The 24692-nt window shown below is 40.8% G+C and overlaps 3 protein-coding genes across 3 annotated transcripts; 2 read left to right on the top strand and 1 right to left on the bottom strand.

Annotated features, from left to right (window-relative positions):
* The first annotated feature begins 408 nt into the window (after positions 1 to 408).
* Positions 409 to 6601, top strand: kctd9a (potassium channel tetramerization domain containing 9a). Its single transcript, XM_084550979.1, has 12 exons — positions 409 to 555; positions 787 to 908; positions 997 to 1040; positions 1127 to 1223; positions 1306 to 1364; positions 1452 to 1580; positions 1698 to 1765; positions 1850 to 1945; positions 2029 to 2178; positions 2586 to 2691; positions 2774 to 2907; positions 4340 to 6601. Exons 1-12 carry the CDS (start codon positions 508 to 510, stop codon positions 4454 to 4456), a joined length of 1170 nt encoding a protein of 389 aa, XP_084407105.1. The 5' UTR covers positions 409 to 507; the 3' UTR covers positions 4457 to 6601.
* Positions 6602 to 6748: 147 nt separating this feature from the next.
* On the top strand, positions 6749 to 7711 carry LOC311492485 (progonadoliberin-1-like). The gene is made up of 3 exons (XM_084550777.1): positions 6749 to 7049; positions 7170 to 7265; positions 7625 to 7711. Exons 1-3 carry the CDS (start codon positions 6864 to 6866, stop codon positions 7670 to 7672), a joined length of 330 nt encoding a protein of 109 aa, XP_084406903.1. The 5' UTR covers positions 6749 to 6863; the 3' UTR covers positions 7673 to 7711.
* Positions 7712 to 16695: 8984 nt separating this feature from the next.
* npy8br (neuropeptide Y receptor Y8b) lies at positions 16696 to 18122 on the bottom strand (the record flags this gene model as incomplete). Its single annotated transcript, XM_084551236.1, has 1 exon — positions 16696 to 18122. The coding sequence occupies one exon, from the start codon at positions 18120 to 18122 to the stop codon at positions 17019 to 17021; it is 1104 nt and encodes a 367-aa protein (XP_084407362.1). The 3' UTR covers positions 16696 to 17018.
* Between the last annotated feature and the right edge of the window lie 6570 nt (positions 18123 to 24692).

Raw genomic sequence — 24692 nt, 5'->3', positions numbered from 1 at the left:
AGGTGCTCTCCGGTTCGGTGGTGTTTCCCTTTAAACGGCAGCACAAACTTTTTGATATGTAAAACTTAAAAAGCGCCATATCGCAAAAATATAACTCATAACGCTACTATTTATATATATTATCAAAAATTCACAAACACTCTATGATTAATATGTTACTAATAGCTGATATCACTCTCATTCTCCTCTCCGTTACATTACCATGCATACAGTGTATGTATATAATTATTCTGTAGTAAATAATAAAATGTATAAATGATTTTAAGTTAAACTGAAGTATTGATAAGCTAAGGCATGGGTAGGAGTCCAGTATAAGCCTCAAATAACAGAATATAGCAATAAATTGCCATTTTTCCTGATCGCTTTGAAGGCCTCTTTTGTCTCGTGTTGTTGTGTGATGCAGCTAGCTAGCCAGCGTTATATGTTTCCGTAAGCCATCAGTTAGCTAGCTAAACCATTTCTTTATTGAAATTATAACAACGTAATTATAACCAAAGCACATAAAGAATGAGAAGAGTCACCTTATTTGTTAACGGGACATCTAAAAATGGCAAGGTGAGTAATAACTCAAGCTGTTTAGTGTGGGAGCTACTTGGGCCGCAGAATGACTGTATTTTTCCACTGAACATATGTGTGTCATGATGGATTACTAACGCTGGCGGTGCCCTCAAACTAGTTCATATTATCATTTCGTTTTAAGTTAAGCATTCATGACATTCTTCCCCTCATTATTTGGTAAACTGGTACCCCAAACCCCCCGTTACGCTGTTTTTTTTTTCTTTTCAGGTTGTAGCAGTATACGGGACCTTGTCAGACTTACTATCTGTAGCAAGCAATAAGTTAGGAATTAAAGCCTCCTGTCTATACAATGGAAAGGGTGGTCTTATAGATGACATTGCCCTTATCAGGTAAGCTCATATGTAGACAGTGTTGCTCAATTATACTGGACCTGTGGCCTCGATGTGTCTTTGATTTGTTTATCTGTGGTTCCCATAGAGATGACGACGTGCTCTATGTGTCAGAAGGAGATCCGTTTATTGGTGAGTCCTGTCAGGCATGCTGCAGGAGTCTAGTCCACTGTCAGTCCACACGTTTTGTTCATTTCTAACTCTGTTTACGATCACAGACCCCCAACATGAAGCCAAGGTTACATCTGATCCCCACGGAGCACACACTGACTGGCTGACCCTTAACATTGGTGGGCGTCTCTTCACCACCACCAGGTATCCATGGTCTAAATTCTGCTTTCGCTATTAGAATACACAGCGAATGCCAATAGATTAAATGTGTCGTGTCTATGTTCAGGAGTACCTTGGTCAGCAAAGAGCCAGAGAGTATGCTTGCTCACATGTTTCGAGAGAAAGGTAGGAGAGCAAGCCCATCAGTGAGCATTTAGTATTATCTGAGCCTGTTTTTAGAATAGGCTTCATCACCCTCTGTGTTTGCTCCAGATGTGTGGGGGAACAAGCAGGATGAGCATGGGGCTTACCTAATTGACCGCAGCCCTGAATACTTTGAGCCTATTCTCAACTACTTGAGACACGGTCAGCTCATCATCAATGAAGGAATAAATATACGAGGTGAGCATTTTTGACAAATCCTAAATTAGGTCTACCAAAAAAGTATCCTTGCATAAAATTCCCACAACAATTGACTGATTAACATAAGCAAGGATTTGTATTATTGTCCTGTTCCAGGTGTTCTTGAGGAGGCTCGCTTCTTTGGAATTGAGCAGCTTGCTGAACAGCTGGAAGTACTAATCAAGGTAATACGAAATGTGGAAGATGGATTGTTTATATTGAATAATGTGACCACTCCTTTGAATGCATCATGTTTGCTTTCAAAACAGAACTCCCAGCCACCTGAGGACCACTCTCCCATTTCCCGTAAGGAGTTTGTTCGTTTTCTGTTGGCAACACCCACCAAATCAGAGCTCCGCTGTCAGGTATGTCCCAAATGCATAAAGTCACCCCCAGCAATTCACCATATCATGTTAATATTTGACACTATCCCTCTCACTGTTTTTAGGGACTTAATTTCAGTGGCGCCGATCTGTCTCGACTTGATCTGCGTTATATCAATTTCAAGATGGCTAATCTGAGCCGATGCAATCTGACGCATGCCAACCTGTGCTGCTCCAATCTGGAGCGGGCTGATCTTTCTGGAGCCAACCTGGATGTAAGCGCTAAAACTATTTTCTTGTTGGCCATAAATGTTTTATATGCATGCACTGTTTCGGCAGACTCATGGTAAGTGCAGAATGTCCTCACAATAACCTCACCACTTCACCGTGGCAACTTCCTCTATCTATGCTTTGTGGCATTTTTTTAAATGTTAGCCTTCCTGCTAGTGAGCAATGGAATTGGCTGACGCTGTCACACCTGCAGCCCCCTCAGTTATGTGGAGGAAGGACCATTCTGTTGTTTGCTAATGGCACATACCCACTTTCAAATTCACGTCATTAAAAAAACAAGAAGCAGATTTTTTTTTTTCAGCAGACTGGTGATATTACATAATTTTTGTAGCTCAGTGTGAACATAAGCCAATATGATGAATAAGTTTTGTCTTTGTGTCTTGTTTTGAAGGGTGCCAACTTACAAGGCGTGAAGATGCTGTGTTCCAATGCTGAGGGGGCTTCTCTCAAAGGATGCAATTTTGAAGATCCATCTGGATTGAAGGCCAATCTGGAAGGTAATCTATCGCAGCTCTTAATCAAAGGAGACAGCGTCCCACCATTTGTTGCCTCAGATTAACTAGATGTTTTTGTAATCAGGTGCCAACCTGAAAGGAGTTGACATGGAAGGAAGCCAAATGACCGGTATCAACCTGCGTGTGGCCACTCTCAAAAATGCAAAGCTGAAGAACTGCAACCTGCGGGGAGCCACTTTGGCAGGGACCGATCTCGAGGTTAGTCAAGGTTATCAGAGAGGATTATCTTTAAAAAAGCTGATTAAAGCTGACTCAAATGTCAGGCTTGTTTATGACGTCTTTCCAGGGCCATAAAGGAAGAAACACTGGAAATTTGAGTAAAACCCACAGTATGGGCCATTTTCAGCATACAATGTGTTCCTGGTCGTTTCGCTAAAGTGGCTTGATTTCTGAAAAATAAGCAACAGAGTTCCAAATATTATGCTAAACCAAGGTTGATCTTTTCTATAAATAAACCAGTGAGTTCAGTCTTTTTTTAATCTTTATTAGAATGTATTTTTTGTTCTTTAATAAACACATTCCTAACTGGAGATTTCAGTTTGAGATTGTTGGACTGAAAGATTAGTGGACTTTTTGATGGACTTTGCCTTTAATCAAAGTAGAAGACTAGATTTTGAAACTGAAACCTGTATAATAAATTTAAATATCAAATTCAATTGAATCTTGTCACCAGTAATGAAACAAAGCCACAGTACTGGAGCTTGAACGATTAGTTGATATACTGTCTAGCAATAATCAAATATGATAATACATCAACATACATTTTGGGAAAGTACAATAGATGTTTGCCACCATATTCAGAAGTTTCACTGACAAAAATAATCAGATATACACCATAACATTATGACCGCCTGCCTAATAGTGTGTAGGTCTCCCTTTTTTCTGCCAAACAGCCCTAGAATGCACTGTGTTCTTCTGACACATTTCTATCAGAACCAGCATTAACTTTTTTTTAGCATTTAAGCTACAATAGCTTCACTCCCCATATGCATTAAAGAGCCTTGGCCTCCCATCATCCTGTTGCCATTTCACCACTTTTCCTTCCTTGGACCACCGTTGATAGATACTGACCACTGCAGACCAGTAACACCCCACAAGAGCTCTAGCCATCACAACTTGTCTAAGTTGCTGAAATGCTTTCACATGCCCAATTTTTCCTGTTTCTAGCTCATCAGCTTTGAAGACAAAATGTTGAACTTGCAGCCTCAAATATATCCCACCCACTGACAGCTGTTATGATAATGACAAAATCAGTGTTTTGCTTGACCTGGTCATATTGTTATGGCTGATTGTTGCCCATCCATTATTATTCATCTGTTATCTATTACCACTTATCCTTAGAGGGTCACGTGGGGGGCTGTAGCCTAGCTTGTGACATGTAGCTGCTACAAGAGATGCTGCCAAACGAAATTTCGTTGTATTCTTGTACAATGACAATAAAGCTGCTTCTATCCCTGGGGTCATCAGTCTGTCACAGGGCTAATACATTCGTGCCAAAGCACAAATAAAACGTGAATATTTTCCAACCTGTGTCTGTATAACATAAATATAGTTTCTTAGTTGCATTACAGGTTTTTCTCCTGAATCATGTCATCCGTCCTCTTCATGTCCCTCTGCTGTCCTTATACAGAACTGTGACCTGTCCGGCTGTGATCTACAGGAAGCCAACCTGAGAGGGTCCAATGTGAAAGGAGCCATTTTTGAAGAGATGCTGACCCCTCTGCACATGTCGCAGAGCGTGAGATAACTCACCACTCACATCCAAGCCCAGTGTGGGGCCATAACTGGCTTCTTTAATGCTCTTTCCCTCCATCCTCTCATACAGTGCGGTGTAGTCCTCCTTTTTGAATCCCTCTTTACCTGTCTGCCACACAGGTATTTGTATGCACATCCCTGGCATTCCACCAATATTACGTTAGCTTTAAATATCTTGCACTAGAGTTTATCCAGGGTTGTCCGTGTATGTTTGTATGGTAGGATGTTTTTAAATGTTCAGCTGCGTATATCACCAAAACAAAGTAATGTTCTTAGTGTGTGTAGATGTGTCTGGATGCAATCCAGTGACTATATTCATGTAATGTTTTGCATAATTTATATTTACTTCATATTACTTGACATGTTAAGAGTCAAAATCAGATTTCGTGTGAGCAGTGAGTTCAGAGCACAGAGCTTCACTGAATGCTGCTGTAGCAGAAGTAGAAGGGGATGCTTACCAATAACTGTGTCGTTATATATTCCTCTTGAACTTAATTTTGCTGGATTAAATATGTTATAAAGGAAATAATGCAAGCCAAAGCCATACAACAGCACAGTCTGAAAGGCTTAAAGTGCTGTTGGTGTAAATCTATGCCACAGGCTAGTTCTAAACACAGCTTGGGTATGCAATACGTGATTAGAGCTGTGAGGTTTCTCCTTTCCTACTTTGAAATATTGTTTTCTTAAAAAAAAAGCTTTCCCTTGTTTTGCGCTCTGCAAATCTACCTCTTTGATTAATCTGGTGTGTGAGTGATCCACTATTGCATGCATTTCATTGCGGCACGGTTTATTGTAACGTCTGTGTGTGCCGCTCATTAGTCTTCATATTCCCGTTACGAGAAGAGGAGAGCTTTAACAGAAAAACCATTTCCCACGTGTTCATGTTGTTGAAGTGCGTTTGCCTGGAAACTGTCTCAATGTATCTACAGTATGTATATCACTTAATCATGCTTATTTCAACTTATTTGCACAAGTATATGTAACACGGTATACCCTTTCACCAAAAACATGTTTGGTGCTTGTAATCTTATATAAATCCAATCCAGTGCTTCCGAATCTTCACCAAAAAAAAAAAAAGTCATTCTTAGAGTAGGCAGGTGTCGTCAGCTGTTTCACTTCGGTTCTTATTAGACAGTGTCTGTTTGCATGTGTGAAGAGCTACACTTGTCTTTGACTTGGTTGAAGTCTCTCTGGCCGTAGCTCAAAGCTGCTCCGATGCAATACTATTCACTCAGTTAAATAGTAGGTACCCAGCCTGTGAGAATGAACGATGAAGGCAATCATGTTGTATTTCGTATTGAGTGTGGAAATCAGTGGAAGAGCTATGGTTATTTATTTTAATACACGCCACTGAATGCAATCTGGGGCAGGGGTTGATTTGTTTATGAGACAGGTAGCGGTGTAGTTATCCTTGTCTACAATTATTGCACTCGACCATGGAAATATGTTTCCATAAATGACTGTTATAAATAAACTGAAGAAGATGAAGAAAAAAAAAGTCTTAGTTGTGTGTGTTTTTAATGCTCTATTGTGCCTCATTTACGCCGATCAGCCACAACATTAAAACAGTCTTATAAACAGTCTAATATTTTGGAGGTCTCCAAACCAGTTCTTACACATTGGGGAATGGACATGGGCCTTCTGAGGGTGTCCTGTGGTGTCTGGTAGTCGAAACGTTTGGGTCCAATGGGTCGAGGGGAGAGGCCTCTGTGGATCAGGCTTGTTCTAGTGCGTCTTACGTACACTTGATCAGTTTGGGATCCAGGTAGTTGGGAAGCCGGGTCAACGCCTTATTTTTTTTGTGTTTCTTGAGCAGTCCTTTAGTAGTTCTTATGGCGTGGCGAGCCGCATTGTCCTGCTGAGGATGACTGCTGCTGCCGGGGAGTGCCGCTGATATGGGGCGGAGGCGCAGTAACAGCCGCATGAATACCAAACATTTCCCAGCAGATCATTGCACTGTAACGAGATGATGATCTTATTCATTTCACCTATCAGTGGTTTTAATGTTGTGGCTGATTGTTGTACGAATGAATGTTGAATATACACCACCGAAGCAGCAAGAAAACGCCTGTAACTAGCTGAAAATGACCGAGTGACTTTTGTGGAACAGCACAAATCACACACCAAGTGTAATCTTTTAAACAGCTCTGCGGGTTACCAGTGTGGCCAAGTGTTGCTTAATCCCACTTTGTGACCCCCCGCCGTGAAGTGTTGGAGGATAAAACACAGCGTAGGCTTATATAAACCTTGGAAAAAAGCGTGCAAGCAAGATTTCACCAACAAGGACTGCAGACGAGATTCAGAGAACCTCCCTGCATAAAAGGTAAAAACTTAGCAGTGTGTGTCTGGGAAGTATGACAGTGTTTGGAAAGGAAGTAAATAAAGAATAAATCTTTAACATGACTAATGTGTTCAATATGAAACAATATTTTTTTCCCCCCTTCAGAATGGCTGCAAAAACCTTGGCACTGTGGTTGCTGCTGGTGGGCGCAGTGTTCCCACATGGCTGCTGTCAGCACTGGTCATATGGACTGAGCCCAGGAGGGAAGAGGGAACTGGACAGCTTCTCAGACACACTCGAAAATGTAAGCATTTATCTCGCAGCTCCTCTCACTTTTTCTAAGCACTGGCTGCACCTCTTTGTTTTTTGTGTATCGGCATTGTGATGTGTTTTTTTTTTCCTTTTCTTTTCTTTTCTTGAGCAGCTAGACGGGTTTCCACACATGGATGCACCCTGCCGTGTCATGGGTTGTGCAGAGGACACGCCTTTCGCCAAAATCTACAGAATGAAAGGGCTCATCGTACGTTTTGCTCACTTATAATCTTGTGTTTAGTTTTAGTCATTTAAATCTCTTTAATATCTATGGTCTATGGGCTCAGTCCGACTTGCACATCTGGGCAGTTTTACTCCACTTGTCTCTGCAAAATTGCTCGAGCTCTGTCGGGCTGCGTGGGTGTGTGTGTGCATGAACAGCACTTTCCAAGTTGCAGTTCCAAGTTCAAGCTGACCACGCCTTGTAACACTTTGATTTTGAAAAGAATGTTGTCTAAAAGGCCACATTATATTGGGCGTGAATCTGTTTATAAAAGCAATAAAAGGGGAAACAAAGACTGGCAGAGGTTTTATCTCATGGTTCTGATTTTCTTGTTTTTCTTGTAGGGGAGTATGGCCGACAGAGAAAATGGACACCGAACATACAAAAAATAAACAAGGATTACTTGGTTGCGCAATGAATTAACATGTTGGCATACCGCAGTCACTGTAATTCTTGCATGACACACTACGCTATTACTTTACTAAAACATGTTATGTCAAATGTTGGAATATTGTGTGCATCATCGTACTTTTGTTTGTTCAAATAAAATATTTGTCTCAGAATTTCCCTGATGGCATGTTCTACTGCAGATTGGTCACTCAGCAAAGGCATACAGGTATCACTTCTGTGTTTGATGTATGAGACAAAACCTGATTGGTTTTTGGTTTAGTCTGCCTCATGTTCAGGTCTCTGCTCACAGTCTGGTGGCTTATACATGATGACTTTTGCAGACATGACAATATTTGCTGTGTGAGTGCAGAGCCAAATGATAAACTACAGAGGAGAAAACCTGTTCGTATCATAATTCATGTCATATTACAGTATATGCGGTATATATGGATTTAATTCCGGATGATTTATGGTCTTGTCAATAGCACTACCAGTATGCAGGGAAATCAGAGCATATAAACACATTTTAAAGTGCTGCCTTGGTGTTTTAGCTGAGAGTAATGTAGCTATTAGTTTTCTCAAATCTTGAGATTGTGGTGCACTTTAGAGAGTAAGAAATCACAAGTGATATATTTATGTGTTTTTAAATCCCACACTGAACTAGAAAACAATGAAAAAACAAGCTTAAACGAGGGCAACTGCACTTGCAGAGTTTCTTGAAACTCTACAGGCGATAAACTAGTCCTGCTATAAAACTCATCTCCCACAAGAACATGATTAATGGCAAATGACTGAAAGAAGAAGAGTGAGATTTAAGAGTCTCACCAACAATGACACGTTTCATGTCACACCTGCATTTCTCTTGCATATTTATGTTGCGTTCAGGATACACGGTGACACATTTTTATGAAAATCAATGCGTTATTATCTATTGTGGTGGAAGCAGTACAAATATATAGTAGAAAAATGAAAATACTTGTGTGAAAGGTCCAGATTTAAAATGGCATAGAAGTAATGAACAAATATTATGAAAGTTATTGATGCTTAATGTACAATTAATCACCTTGTACTAGTATTTACAGTTTAATGAGTAACAAAACGTACATATTTGGGTAGTTTTCCATTCAGCTTGTAAAAATCTTAGTTTGTAAAGTTAAAAATACCATAAAGATAAATGTATTAAACATACTATGTGTCCCTCTGAGTTGTAGGTAAAAAGAAAACAAGTAAATGTAGTTTAGGTTAAATTCCACTGCTGGTTATCTGCCTAAACACAAAGGAAACAGTAATTCACATAAAACCACCAACAAACTCAACCTTGATAATAGTAATGATCTAATTGTTTGAAGTATTTACCTGAAGTAATGCAGTTATGTTTTAAAAAATGTAATAAATGGAACTAACAGTGTTTCAGTGCAGTGTTTTGCACATTTATTGTACCTCACTATAGTTGAAGATACATTTCTGTACTTTCCATAGTTTACATTTTGCTTGCACTGCTTTTGAATGACCAGTAATAGTATTGTAGCATTGCACTGTTGTAATTTTTAGTCATTAAAAATACTGATATGAAGGCCTGGTAAACCACACAGGTGATGCAGACATTGGAACATTTGAACATTTAGTGTTGCTAACAGAATCCGTGGTGGTGGTGTAAAGGAGCGCGTGAATACTGTTTTTGACGGACAACAATCAGAAAAGCTAATATCAGTGCAATCTACTGTCTGCACGTGGTTTTTGTTCCAGGGAAATCATAGAACATAATTCTTAAAGGACTGTCACTCCGTCCATTTACCACATCAGTTCAGAAACGTGTTTGGGTCGGATTAACCGGACGGATTACAAGAAGAACCTTCACAATAAGAGCTTGCCAGTTCTGAAACATCCTTTCATTCAATACATGTTAGAGTGATTTCTGTTGTTCTTTTACATACACCAATCAGGCATAACAATATGACCACCTTCCTAATATTGTGTAGGTCTCCCTTGTTCCTCCAAAACAGTTGTGACTCATCAGAGAATGGACATGGGCCTTCTGAGGGTGTCCTGTGGTGTCTGGCAACAGAATGTTGTTAGTGGGGGCCTTTGGGTCCTATGGGTTGAGGGAGGGACCTCTGTGGATCAGGCTTGTGCCAGCGCGTTATCATCCCACAGATCTCACAAGAGAGAACAGTCAGAGCCGTTAGCCGCTGATCCATCACAATTAGAACAGAACATGTGAAGTGACTTTTAGTACAAGGACTTCATGTTCCTCATCTCCAACTCTGTTAAAAAATTAAGAGGAATAGGAGGACATGATGTCCCCAAATAAATGCTAAGCTGGAGAGACTGGAAGGACTGACAGGAAAAAAAAAATCTCTCCTCTCCATCTCTTCTTTTCTGTTATCATTCATCTCATATTTAATGCCCTTACTCTTTCCATTATTCATCTTTCCTTCCCTCACCCTTACTTTCCTTGATTTCTTTTCCTGGACATATGATCATACATTGTCCTTTCTTCTCCTTTAATTTTCCCCCTTTTCCTCTCCACTCTTTTCAATACTCTGTGCATTAACTATCCGCTCTTCTGGACATTGTTCTCTTGAATTGTTCTCCATCATGTTCCTCCGTTTTCCTTCTCCTTTCGCACTTTTTCTTTATTTTCCGTTTTCATTCCTAACCTTCATATTCTTTTCTATATTTCTCCACCTGTCTATCCTCATATTTCTTACTTTTTATTTATCATTTCAGTCTCACATATCTTTGGTCTGTTTCTGTCTTTCTTCTTTGCTTTTTGGTATTCTTTTCCTGGTTTTCTTGCTTGTCATCTTCTGGTTTTTCTGAACCCTTCCAATCCTTTATATTTGTTTTATACTTCTGCTCAACTTCTTCCTTATATTTTAGTCTTACCATCCACACCTTTTCATTTATCTTCTGTCTTTCACCTCTTTATTTTCTTAATCCCATCTTCCTTTCTTTAATAAGTCTTTACACTGCCCAGGTCTTTTACAACCTTTTGTCTTTTTTATTTTCTTCCATCAAGTCTCCACCCCTTCTGTTCCTAATTCACGTCAGATGATCACTGTTTTCCTTCCATCCTCTTCCTTACTGTCCCTCTATCATCCTCCCTTTATCACTCCAGTTTTACAGTCCTTCATGGTTGAGAAATGCTGAGCTCTCTGTTATTCTTTATAATTTTTCCTTTAACTATCCACACATCTTTTGTGCATTTTCTCACTCCCTCTTTCAATATTTTTTTCTCCTTATTCTTTGTCTACATTTTTTTTAAACGGATGAGCAAGGCAGAGCCCTTTATCTATTCTCCATCTTTCTCCTCTGTCTCTCCATCATTCCTGACCTTTATTACCTATTATTTATGTCCCCTTCCTTCTTATCTATTGTGGACAGTACAGAGGAAGTTTATCTTCTTTCCTTTCTTCTGCTTAATTTAATTTGGTAGGATTCTCATGTAAATCTTATCACATTTGTTAGCCCCCCCCCCCCCATCTCTTTATGGCTCCCCGTTTTCTATCCTTCAAGTGGAGTTGTAGCTCTCCCATACCTATTTTTCTTTTTGCCACCTGTTTTCTCTTTCTCTTCCACGCATTGTGTGTTCTCAAGTCATCTTCCTGCCTTTCCCATCCTTTTTTTATGTCAACATATACACCAATCAGGCATAACATTATGACCACTGACGGTAGAAGTGAATACCATTGACCATCTTGCGACAATACGATGTTCTGCGGGGAAACTTGTGGACCTGGCATTTGTGTGGATGTTACTTGGACATGTAGCACCCACCTAGACCAGACCAGGCACCACCACCCCATAACAATGACACTCCTTGATGGCAGCAGCCATCCCCAGCAGGATGCAGCCTGACACAGACACACACACATAAAATGGTTTAGGAACAACTAAAAAAACATGAAAAACGGCACAAGGTGTTGACCTGGCCTCCAAATTCACTAGATCCCAAACTGATCAAGTATCTGTGGGATGATCCACAGAGGTCCCTCCCCTCAACCCATAGGACCCAAAGGCCCCCACTAACAACAGACACCACAGGACACCCTCAGAAGGCCCATGTTCATTCTCTGATGAGTCACAACTGTTTAGTCAGAACATTACTTTACTTTATAATGTTTTTGACTGTCATGTTTTATATTGTAGCTGACCGTGAGGTGGTGTGTTGAGACAGCAGAGGGCACTAGAAAACCACAACAAAGTCATCGCCCTTGAAGTTTGTACCCTTTCATTGTAGTATTTTAGTCAGGTTCATAAAATGATCATAAACTTTGTGTACGATCTCTCCGACCACTGCTGAGGTTTTATTTATCCTCGAGGCTGTATCAGATCCCATCAGTGGCAAAACATATTAAAAATCACTGTACTTTACTGTGTTTGTTCACCATGAGGACATGTGCCTGTTATACTGTAATAGCTAATTGTTTGCTTGGCTTATTCCATGTACAGTCCCCAATCTCCTCTGGATTATAAAAGTGCTTATTTATGGTTGGATAAATAACATGACAATTATTTGACCAGGCAGCCCCGGTGTGTTTGCCAGTGGTGTATGGAATTTAAACAAACTGAATAAGAAATCGAAGTTTATTCATCATGGTCATTTGACAGTGATACAACGGCCTGTAATATCCTGTTGTCAAGCATACAGGGGGTACCACGCTCTTATCTTCAATGGAAAGTGTGTTTTTCGAAGTTGCTCAATCTTGTCTGTCACCCTGGTGTTACTAGGCAAACACGTGTGGCAGAAAATCGTTTCTGTGGGTTTCATGCCACTGACGATATCTATTGAACATGCACGGGTCAAGTATTTTTCCTTACTGAAAGTGATTTGATAAGGGATAAATATATGAAAAGCAATCGCACAGAGGGACATAAAATATTTACACAAGACCAACAGCATCATGAACAGTAACTCCCAGAGTCAATCCACCCCTCCATTGTTATCTCAAACTTGTTCATAGCAACAGACGTTTGTTTTTTTTTTGTTTTTTTTTACAAGTGCGACGTCAAAGCAGCGACTATTAAAAACTACTAAATTAATGTGCCATTTGAGGATTTCAATCAGCTCTAATGAAGAAAATACCTGCTGGAGACACTACTTGGTATGGACTCCCACAGATGCGAGGTCCACCGGGTTAGAACCGATAATTAGTCTCAGTGAGACCAGTCTGACACAGACTGATGTAATTAAACTGAACATCAGCCATAATCTCATTGCCGAGAGTCAGTGTGTGTTTAAAGCTGCCTGCTGAGTTTGTCAGGGTAAATCAACAGCGCACTTTTGTGTCAGTTGACATTTTAATTTGTGAGATGAACATAGTAAAGTACCTGAAAGTTGTCATCTTAGTTTCAGAGTAAAGACAGGATGATTGCTCTCTGCAAATGTAACATCTAATCTTTAGTGGAATCTTTGGATGAAACTCCAGCTGCTGGCTCGCGTTTTCTGTTACATGCAATAAAATAGTAAACTATCAATTAGCTTAGCTTAGCTTAAAGTCTGGAAACAAGCTAATATTGTTCTGTTCAAAAGCAAAATAGCTATGTGATCCACAAAAGACTCTTTCTATCTTTGTGTTAAACCGAGCTAAGCAGCTCCTGGCTCCACAACACATTTGCTGTGCAGACTTGTTGTTTCGTTCTTTTAAATATACTTTTCCTATTGCAGTCTAGTAGTGTAGCCCATGCACAGTAAAATGACCCTGGCACACCTGTTTTACACTGCTATTCTGAAGGTAATAATTATACCAGTGCTTTCCCAGCTTTGACTTATCAAAATGCTGTGAAAAAAATATTGCTTTACAGTGACCGTTTACAGTTCTGCAAGGTTCACAAGCCAGTGCAAGTCAAAATGCATCTTGGGAGTATCTCCAGCAATAAATGTTATGTCTTACTGTCTTATTTCGCCCTGCTTTTCAAACGAGAGAACCACCTGATTGAGATGATTCCTCTGAAACTGCATCAGCGTAGTGTAGCTCCTCTGTCAGTGTTTAATAAAGTGGCTGTAATAGCTTGGTGCTCTATGTCACCTTGAAGGGGACCCATTGAAAGCCCAGAGGAAGCTGTAACCAGGCAACTAAAGCAGGCTGTGGTCCTCTGGTCTTTTCTTCTATCAAAGAAAATGGAGGTCAGACACAGAGGCCAGGTCCTAAATTATCTGGTCAAGATTATAGAGATGAAAGAATTTCTTGTACAGCTATTGTTACCTGTCTTCCTGGCACATGCAACCATAAAACCAGCCCTGGGGAGAAACTGGCCCAACATCAGTGGGTCGCTATTCCAAGCTGTCAAGTGTGTTGTGTTCAGCAAGACACAGCAATTTCCATGTTTGTGTTAGTGATGCTACAGAAGACGTGCTTCGAGCCCAGAATTATCATGCAGTAGGTCACTGATCTTTCTAGATTTTTTTCAAACCTAGAGACACATAGAAGAAATGTTTTCCCAGAATTATATTTCAAGGGTGTTATGTGCGTAACCTGGCCTAGCTCACGAACCAGGCTGTCAAGAATGCATGTCCTTATGATATCCAAACTAATAAATCAGACAAAAACAAGGAATTGTTATCTGAAATAAACCCTATCTAATGAACGAAGAACTGCCTGATACGAGGCGGAACCATTAGGGCAATTCAATAGATAGATAAGAGGACAAGGAAATATTGACTGAGCTGATCTGTGTGTTTGACCTGTGAATGAGCAACTGCCTGTTTCACTGCCTGTTTCACTGCGCCCTACAGATGTTAACATGTTATACCATGATTAGGATTCTCAAGGCAGCATCCTGACTGCCTCTGACCTTTTCATCTGCCAAAATAAAAAGATTAGTCCTACTCACACGGGATCAAAGGTCCACACAGGCACTGACTTTGACATCTGTGCAGTTGAAAATCACTTTTCGGTACATCTAAAACAGATTTCACAGATCCTTGTATTCCTATTTTACTAGATGTCCTATTACTATCTACATTGGAGCATAGAAAAGAGGCTGAATAATACCCTGTAAGGCAGGCAAAATATGACTGGAGAAAATTTAAATGCTCAAAACAACAGCTTGAGCAAATCTCTGTCCGACTAGTTCGTGTTGTTCCTGTGATTTGGAGAGACTGCTTCTATTAGAATCGCTCTAAATTAAAATGCACAGAGCCAAGATGTTAATCTTTCTGGAACTGCTCCACTCACAAGGAGAGTCTGGCCCGGTGGACTCATTAAGTGTTTGTCTCCAGCTGAGCTTCATTTCATAGTGCAATAATGTGCCCAAAGCCTGGATACAATGGGTAACCATGTAAAACGGCGTAATTCAACTCATTGTCAAGTGGTGCTGGAGTACGCCAGCACATCCGGCCTCTTGGTTCCTTTGTTCCAAACAAAAGAACCACTTCTACTTCCCTTGCAGATGTTCTAAAAAGAAAGACGAGCGACAGGAATTGATTGTAAGAGAAGAGAGAGGATTGGCAGTCTGTAAAGGTCAGCTCAGGCCAGGAAGCACGCAGTCAATTATGACTACAAGTACCTATGAGAGATCTGCTGAGGTCTAAAGTGCCTTTGGAGAACAGCTTGTCAGGTGAATAGTTTCACTTCAGTTTTGCTCTCTGAAAGGTGTGAACACATCTCACACTTGACTTCCTGACACATTATCAAAACTGCAAGGTACCTGACAGCAAGAACCTTACCTTTTCCTTCCCTCTTTCATCTTCTCTGAGGAGGCAGAAAATATAGCAGTTAATTTGCGTTCCCTCCGCATGAATATTTAGCACCATCCCCATTGATCTCTTCTACATTTTCTTCCCTCCCGCGTGTTTAACATCCATGGCACCAAACACAACACTGATTTATTCAACACTACAAGCACATCTATTTTTTTTTTTTTTTTTTTGCGAACTCAGACTTCCCCCTTAAATAATGCACACAGAAGCCGCGCACTGAATTTAACCTCAGAAAGAAACAAAGTGTTTGAAATATTTAATATTATATTATATTTACAAGCGGAGGGTTTATTTTCCCTTATGCACACTTTATCATACAACGTCATGTCAAACAAGTGCTGATTGGCTCTTGAATAATCACATCAATGCCATAATCTTAGAGGAATCAGGATCTCAAACAGCACTGTGTTCCCTAAGTAGTAATGGTGTAGTCTGGTCTCAGTGTACCATTTTAATTTTAATGAGAGGCTTAGGACCAATCCAATATCCGTTAACAACGATATGGATGATCTGATCTGACCTGGCAGGTGACAGCAACATAAAAAATCAATTTTGTGTTCAACACACACTCAGTAAGCAAGGCAGACATGGAAAAAAAATGCTAAAAAAAAACTAAAAACTAAACAAACGGCAGTACAAGAACCGAAGATCAAACAGTGTGACTAATTCAAATCAAATATCATAATACAGGCACTACCATTACAGATAAAGTAAATGCTTCGATGCAGGTAAATAGCACAAAGACTAACAGGAGATATTTGCTATGCTACAAAGTGCTCTTTATTGCCGACCACACCAAAAGCTATAACTGTGTCATGTGTTATGTACAGCAGAAGAGACCTGCCACTTTTATTTTGTGTTATTGCAGTTGATATATGGTGGCCGTATGGAACATCGCATGAGAAGCACTGCCCCGAATGCACACTCAAATATACTGGAGCACGGACTTTGGCTTTCAGCGTGAAATGTACAGCTATTTCCAAGGTTCTCCGTAAAAGTTCATTACACCAACAGTGATTTTAGGTAATAAGAAATGCATTAAGACGATGCCAGTAAGTCGTCTGAATGAACGCCTACAGCCACATTTAATGCACTAATGTTATCTCCTTCGGTCGTGTAATAAGCTACTCTGTTGATAATCGTTAACACATCACAGTCCCTTAATATCTTCATCAATACTATTAACATAAAACAGCCACAGAAGACTGAACGTTTGCTGTGCCTCAACCCCTTTGACCTTCCAGTACTTTCTCACTTTTAGCAAGTGAAAGTGTTAAAAGTAAAACTTAGAGAGCTTAGAGAGAAAACAGGATACACGTATATCAGATTGAAGGTTGCCTGATAAAGAACTGTACACACTATGGATGCAAATGTGTGTAAAATATCCTCAGCTATTCTACAATACTTAAACTTACCCAACCTTTGCACTATCATCTGTTATCTACTCCCTCTTCCATGTGAACTCATATTGAATTGAGGGCACTGCGCCATGTTGGTGTCTTCGGCCTGGTGCCTCTGGACTGCTATTGTGAGGTTTATAAATTTGCAAATGTCAACCTTGCAACAAAAGCTCCAAAGGATGAAACAAAGAGGGCTGAGGGGTCCTCGCTGGTTTCTATGTCCTTCACTGAAGAGGCTTGCTTTTAAGTATTGTTGCTGATAGATCCATTGCTCAAGATTGACCCTTTTGTAACCTCTGTGCTGACAGTGGAGAGTGGGACGCTCTCATACCTCTCTGCCACCCCCCAGCAGCGACAGCGCAACAGGGTGGACTTGAGCTGTTTCTGGAAATTGCTGTTGAGGAAGCCATAGATGATGGGGTTGACGCAGGTGGACACCATGGCTGTGAGGTGACAGAATGAGAATATGATGTCGTGGCCACAGGACGGGATAGCCTCGTGGTTCCAGTCAAACACCGTGTTGAAGATGTTGAGAGGGAGCCAGGAGAGGGCAAATGCCACCACTATGGAGATCAACATGGTGTTGATCCTCGTAGAGCCCTTGTTCTTCTTTTGAGTGTTGTTCCTGCCACGCTCCACCATGTCCTTCCTCCTCCTGAGGCGCAGATAGATGTGCAAGTAACAGATCAGGATGAGGATGAGAGGAAGGAAGTACTGGAAGATGAGGAGGGAGGTGGTGTAGGCCCGCCTTTCTTGAACCGATGGCCAGAGCTCCATACAAACAAGGTGCTCACTGATCGGGTAGGGGACGCTCATGTTTTGGAAAGGGAAGGTAAGCACGGTGTACGAGAGGAAAGGCACTGAGATCAGGCAGGCCACAATCCAGGTGACAGCCACTGCCAAGTAGGACTGGCCCACCACAGGTTTCCATCCAGTAGGATGGACAATGAGCTGGTAGCGCTCCATGGCGATGAGGACGAGGGAGAAGGTGGAGACAGTAACTGATATACACTGGATGAAGGGCGTAAGCTTACAGAGGGTGTCTCCTAGGATCCAGTGGTCCATTAGTGTGTAGATAATGGTGGCCGGCATGCATATGATGCCTATGAGAATGTCAGAGCAAGACAGGTTGACGATGAAGATGTTGGTAACGTTGTGCATCTCCTTGTGCCTGGTGATGACGAACACCAGGCAAGAGTTCCCAATGAGACCCACTGCCATGACTGTGCTGTAAGCAACGATCAGGAACGTGGTACCACCCACCGACAGGGAGCAGTCCTCGGTCACATCCCACGGTATCTCTCTCCACAAGGCTTGGTTGTGATAGGTGTTGTGCTGCAGCTCCATGGCGGTTTTCCCGGGCTCACTTCAAAGGTAGAGGACTAATTGAACTAATTTGTTTTGTCACACTTTTGCAAATTACTTCAGGAATAATATTTGCAATTTCTAACGTTTCCCCTCATCCTTAATCCCTGGCAGTCTCTACATCAGTCTTCATTTGCAGCCTAAAAAGAAAAAAAAAAGAAAAAGAAATGAGTAACGTGAATAACCTGAGTGCGTTTTTAAGAAACATTAAGATATTATGGGTTGGGTTATCACTCAAATTCAAAAGTAGCTCCTGCAAAACCCGCAGCATGAAAAGCAATTGACCCCCTCTTGCTGAAAAAGCTCATTTCATCATTAGACTCTTTCATATGAGGACATGTAGCAGGAGCTGATTTTCTCTTGCTGCAGGATAGGATTTTAAATTTGCGGTGCTTCTGAATGTAATTCCACAAGTGTCTGTTTGCATCTGTGATGTGTTTAGTATTCCAATTTCACCTTTGTACATTCTTGCAGTGGGTCCAATATTACAAAAACGGAACTTCATGTAGGGAATAATTAATGTCATCAGTGAGAGAAATGTAGATTTTCTCTCTCCTCGAGTACAGGCGATAAGAATAAACGACACACGGGTGGAAATCATCAAGAGAACAGCACAGATCCAGATTTAGTCGCATCGCTGTAATGGCATTCTGATTTAAATTTTCATCACAATAACGGTAATAACGACGGCTCTTTCAGAGACAATCACTCCCTCTGACTGTTTTCTTCCCTTTTGACAGTGGGAATTTATTCTGTCTCTGCCTATAAAGGAACTGACACCTTTCATCGACACCGAACATTCACAGTCGCTTTCCCAGTTCCTAAAGCGCATGTGGTCCTTACAATCTGTAACAAAATAATGGACTGGAAAGCATAACAGAAATACAATGTCATTACACCAAGAGCATCTGAAGCAGCGAAAACATTACCAACTGAGATGTTTTGCCCACGGCTCAATTCCCCAGAAATTAGTTTTGCAACACAGCTATGCTGAGAGAATTACATCCTCAGGATTTAAAGGATTTATCATTTTTAATTGGGGAATCCTTAACCATGATAAATATTATGATAACAGGTAGGACATTAATTGCTTGTGGCCGTCTCTATTGTGAGCTATAATTTCCTGTTGGAATGTGTTATTTGTTTGTGTTGATAATAAGAAAGGGCAGAATATTAAAAACAAAGGTAAATAGCTAATACCACCTAAATTCCTTTGTCGTGTACAATCTTGTCTGTTTAGGGATAAATGATCCCTTGCTGGATTCCAGCCTGACTAATTCTGGCAGAATTTCCCACATATTATATATATATATATATAGAGGCTATATCCATCTTGCAGGCTTGATGCAGAACGTTTATGGCAGAATTTGGACACTTAAAGTGATGCACTGTTAGAGGAGTTGAAGCAATGCAACGAGTCATTATAAAACGCTATCATGAGATTTCATCATTAACGCGTGACTTATACTGATTATTTGCGAGTTATGAGAAAAAGAAAGCACGCAGACAAAAGATAAAAATAGGCTGCATTAAAGAAATTATAGCTCATGAGAAATCTGTAAACTGAAGATATTTTCCCCCAACATTAGCTTTGTTCATCAGCAAGCCACTTTGCCAAGACACAAAGCAGATGCATGCAAACATGATTACATACACCGTGCATGCGGATGAAGCACATGCGGAGATGAAAAGTGTCACAGCGGGTGCCGTGCGTGTGTGTCCTACCCTCGGTCCCTGCTGGATCCACTGTCTTGTCTGCAGCTGTGCGTCTCCGGACAGGTAGAAGGGAGACTCCGCTCGGCTGCGCTCACCGCTCTCCTGTCCTGGGGAGACCCATCACTCATTTACACCTGCTGAATCCATTACAAAGCGATACCTACACCTACAGCATCCCACATACAAACAGCCTAACCAATTGGAAATAATAAGCCAAGTATGCGCACCACCGATTTACCCTGACACGGCTGGGGATTCATATCCCCAAGGCGTGCAACATCATAAACTCTATAAGAAGCTATAGAGAAACATTAGTCTGAAAGCGTCATTAGAGCTCTGCCGGAGCATGTCATAAAAATAAATAGCTGACCATGTAGTTGAAATTGAAATTACTTACTTTCAGTAAACACACCAGTACACATTGACAAAAGAGTTACAGTCGAGCAAGAAAATACCACATTCTAATTAGCGGTCAAATTAGCTGCTGCTTCTCACCGAATGTGATTTCTTCTGGGACTTCTGGTTCTGCTCCGCATCAGGTGAGACGCGCAGTTTTTGGTCGAGGGGAAGGTGGGAGGCGTCCTGCCAGGATCACTGATAGGGGCTGGTATCTCTTAAAGCGACCTTATGCCTCCGACTCAGACGGAGATGTGATTGGGAACATCTTACATAATAACTTCTCCGTGGCACGCACGCACGGAGGACGCGTCCACGCGGGTGCAGGCGCGCGCCCACACAGTTGGGGGACAATGGGGGGAAATTGAGTTAGGCTATGGGAAATTTGTACACATGGTCTGCTTCACCCACCTGAAGCCCCGCCACGTATTAGTGAGCAACATTAGGTGATTCATTTAGTCTCTTGTAGAGGGACATGCTGAGCCTTCACATAATGAGGAGACTTTCATATATCACGAATGAGAAATCGTTGTAATATCGCGGTAATATAATAGTCAGATATTGTTGTAGTGTGCTGTTTAAAACTCCAGCGGGGCTTGCTGTAGAATGTCTACTGTATATGCAGTATATTCAGGGACCGTGTTAAATGAGGACTACTGCATTATGTGGATGAGGTTAACCTTGAATAAACACATGCTGGTCAGAGAATTCAAACACAGGCTTCAGTGATTGACATTCATTGCTCCAAATCTGAACACTGTGACGTAACAAAATAGAATAAGTAAATCAATTTTATTTATTAGTGAATATACACTGATACGGACGTTTATCCGTATTCTGGCAAGACCATAAACCGACTTCCCTTTTCAGTTCTAAAGATCATTAACCTGTGAGATGCCTAAGTTCACACATCAAAACAACCATTGGAGCCATGTCTTCTGCATCGGCAGCATGTACCTTTTTTAATTGTCCCTGCCTAAGGCTAATGCAACATGATCATATTCAAAAGCCCAGTTCGGAGCCCTCTGCATCTAACACCTAGAACTATTTTAAACTCGTTTTTTTTGCACCTCCCTTGCTTGTGCAACAGATTGTTAACTGTTTCTTCACACAGTCCCCACACACTCCTGTTTCAAGTGGAGGTTGCTTGAGAGAACAGTAATAGCTGTTTGTCTGAGAGGCAGAACGCTGAAATGACTTGCCACCGACAACAACAGCTCTGTGGGTGTTTACTTGACACGGAGACGCGGTGTCAAGTCGCACGCTAATTTTCATAGAAAAGAGGGGACGCTGGAAAAGGCTCGCTGAACACCGTGATCTGGATTTGTCCCTAATGAGGAACAACTGTATGTGTATGTGTGTGCTGGATGTTGTGCCTCTGGGCTCGGGCAATCAGCACCACTGTCAGTCACATTCTCATTTTTCTTTGAACGTTGTTTTGACATAAGAGAAGAAAACATTTCCTAGAGCAAATCTTGCACGTAGAGACAGCAGAGCTCTATTGTGACGTTAAATTGTTTTTTGACAGTGTGTCCACCACTTCAACATGATTGATAAGTGACAGATTCATTGAGAGCGAGGACGTCTGGCAAACGAAGACTTCCCCTCACGGATTGTCCCTAAAACTAACATTACTGTCACAGAGCACTAATCAGACAGAAAGCAGAAGAGTTGGGTTCTACATTACACGATGAGCTAGAACATGAACAGATAACATTTCCAAAACATTATTATTGCTGTCACATAATATATTCAAACGCTCTTTGATCACTTATTTTATTTGGTGCACGATATCAGCTGTTTAGTCTCCCATCCTGTGTCCATTTACACAATAGAGAATGAAACTGGATTCAAATATGGCCATATTAGGATTCAGAGAGAGAGACTTGTGTCACAGGGGGCATTTGTACAAGGGCTTCTTGTGGGAAAATTGTTTGTAATTTTATGTGTGAGTGGAAATGTAAATCAATAAACTACTCTGCCCCATTTACAATGAACTGTTCCCCTGCTGTAGCGCTGCCTATTCATGCTAGGGAGCTACTGATCCCCTGTATTAGTAAATGTGTAGCTGTGATTTATTTGTGTTGACTAAAACCCAATAACTTCACACATTCACTCAGTTCAAGGAAAGAAAGAAAGAAAGAAAGAAACTCTTAATGTGAGAAATGGAAAAAAATCTTTTGCATATCATTTAAATTGGCTGAGAAAAACAGACCCATCTTCAGCGCAGAAACAAATATGCTCTTCATTAAAATAACTTGGAATATTTCAGGGGCTGGTGTGCTTGTTGATGTTGTTTTTTGTGCAAACTGAATTTAAGTTTTATTTCTATGAACCATAAAACTAGTGCCTGGTATTGTTGTGAGTATAGCACAGATGAAATGGCATTAGCACTTCTCGTTTTAGTAGAATTGATTACACTGTGTACATATTAAAGGGTTCACTGAGAAGCTGTCTTTGGTCTGCATCACACAGACAGATTACATTATTACAAAAGATCTGATCGTTGCATTCATTGGAAATTAATGTTTTGCTCAAATGGTCTTTTTCCTGGCATGCCTCCAATGCAGGCTGCATTTGTGCGATTGTAGAAACATGCGACTGACACTGACAGTTGAGTTACCTGCACTGTCCTGTGATGAAATTTGGAGATTTTCTTGACATTTAGCTTGGGTTTTTTTTGCCTCAAACTATTTGATTTAGGGCTATATAATGAGTCGAAGTCAGTGCTGGACAACCGTCGATATCATTTGTAAATTATTTTCCTTACAACGGAGTGATGAATGATTTAATGAATTTGGAGATCTGCTCGAATCCTTCGCCAGGCTCAAAGGCATCTGTAACTTCTTTTTTATTCTGAAGGCTTCATAGAGCTCTTGGTATGACGACATCACACACTACAACAGCAAAGAGAGCAGCAGACTCTGAATGTCAGAGGTTCATATAAGAAATGTTCTACCTGTCACTCCCTAAAGAAGTCCATTGCACGGGCACTTAATGCAATTTTAGTTTTATAGCTATTAAGGCATGATAAACGTAGGACTGTACCTACTTTTTCCATTTGGTTACTGTTGTTTTTATTGAAATGATTATTACAAAATGTAATTTCCATGTGTCATTTGAGTACTGTATGTCACCTTTATGTTTTTGATATGTTTTACACGACTGTATGTGAGCAATGGTGAAACAACACAGAAAAACAAAAATACAGCAACAACTAATTATAACTTTTCTTTTATTTAACCTGTGAATTTTCATCCATGATCAAACATTACACATACTGATGATGTAGAGGATGTGGCAGCTCTGGACAACCATATAGTCACACATATAGTTTCTTTTTCACACTTGTCTCCTTTCCATGTTTTCTAACTCTCTTGTCGTTAGCCACTCCTACATAGCACATTTCCCACCAGTAATCACCTGAACCTTACCCACCAGCCTACACACGTGTTTCCACTCATCTCGACTCCTTCTGCTTATAACGGCCCATAACTCATGCCTCTGCCAGATTGTCTTTGTGTAACTGGCAGAACACTTTAGATATCCTAACCTGCCTTCATCAAGTCTGTTTTTTTGATCATCACCTGTTTGTATTTGGACTTTGCTCCTTCTGTCTTTTTTGCATAGCCTTTTAAGTCTTCAAACCCCTTGTAAGCGATAAGGGAATCTGCCTGTTTTTGGCCTCGTGCTCGTGAGTCTCTGTCTGAATGGTGACACAATCTCCAGTATCTGACATAATCTGCAGTATTATAGACCACTGCATGAACCAAGTTGAAGTGATCCTTGACACCATCACTGCAACACAGTTCTATAAATCCCCTGAAGCTTTAAATAACCCCAGCCAAGAACAAATGCCACACTGCCGCAGGTAGCCTGGATGACAAACAACTCCCATCAGCTGCACAGATCTCCTCTGACACCGAGCTCAACCTAATGCTCTTCTCTTAAAATGTGACCTTTGGGTGCAGTACATACTGGTGAGCACAATATACTATAAAATGTAAGCATTTGTCATCGCAGCAAAGCGACTGCAAAGTTCAATGTTTGGACCGTCTCAGTAAACAATATTTTTGTATTAAAAAACGATCACATTGATATTTGTGTGTCTGCAAGGTGTCACTCTGCGGCCCACTTCGGCTGTATGTAGAGCTTTAAAGAGCCTTGTTTTTGTTTGCGTCAGGAAAGAAGAAAATCAAGACAAAGTTTGCAACTTGATTATCAACTTAATGAAAAATTATTCCTTATTGGTTCATGGTCTTAATATTAATCAGGTTAGAAACACAACTCAAATCAAATGCAAAGTTTATGCCTTTCCTCCTGCTGCTGTGAGGCTATACAAACAAGCCTGCTCCCAGTAGACCACAAATGCACAACGACTGTATTTTTTTAATGTTTTCCTCATAGACAAAAGAATCTTCAAAATCAACTGCATAATAA

The sequence above is a fragment of the Chelon labrosus genome, assembly GCF_963514085.1.
Source record: "Chelon labrosus genome assembly, chromosome: 9".
In the NCBI taxonomy this organism is placed as follows: Eukaryota; Metazoa; Chordata; class Actinopteri; order Mugiliformes; family Mugilidae; genus Chelon; species Chelon labrosus.
Note: the sequence above shows the minus strand (reverse complement) of the source record. Positions and strands in the feature narration are given on the sequence as shown.

Bases quoted from the DNA above. Each gene is read 5' to 3' on its own strand.
- kctd9a (XM_084550979.1), top strand. From the start codon at position 508: ATGAGAAGAGTCACCTTATTTGTTAACGGGACATCTAAAAATGGCAAG. The intron at 2,692-2,773 runs GTAATCTATCGC...TTTTGTAATCAG, and splicing joins ATTGAAGGCCAATCTGGAAG to GTGCCAACCTGAAAGGAGTT. The intron at 2,908-4,339 runs GTTAGTCAAGGT...GTCCTTATACAG, and splicing joins TGGCAGGGACCGATCTCGAG to AACTGTGACCTGTCCGGCTG.
- LOC311492485 (XM_084550777.1), top strand. From the start codon at position 6,864: ATGACTAATGTGTTCAATATGAAACAATATTTTTTTCCCCCCTTCAGA. The intron at 7,050-7,169 runs GTAAGCATTTAT...TTTCTTGAGCAG, and splicing joins TCTCAGACACACTCGAAAAT to CTAGACGGGTTTCCACACAT. The intron at 7,266-7,624 runs GTACGTTTTGCT...TTTTTCTTGTAG, and splicing joins ACAGAATGAAAGGGCTCATC to GGGAGTATGGCCGACAGAGA.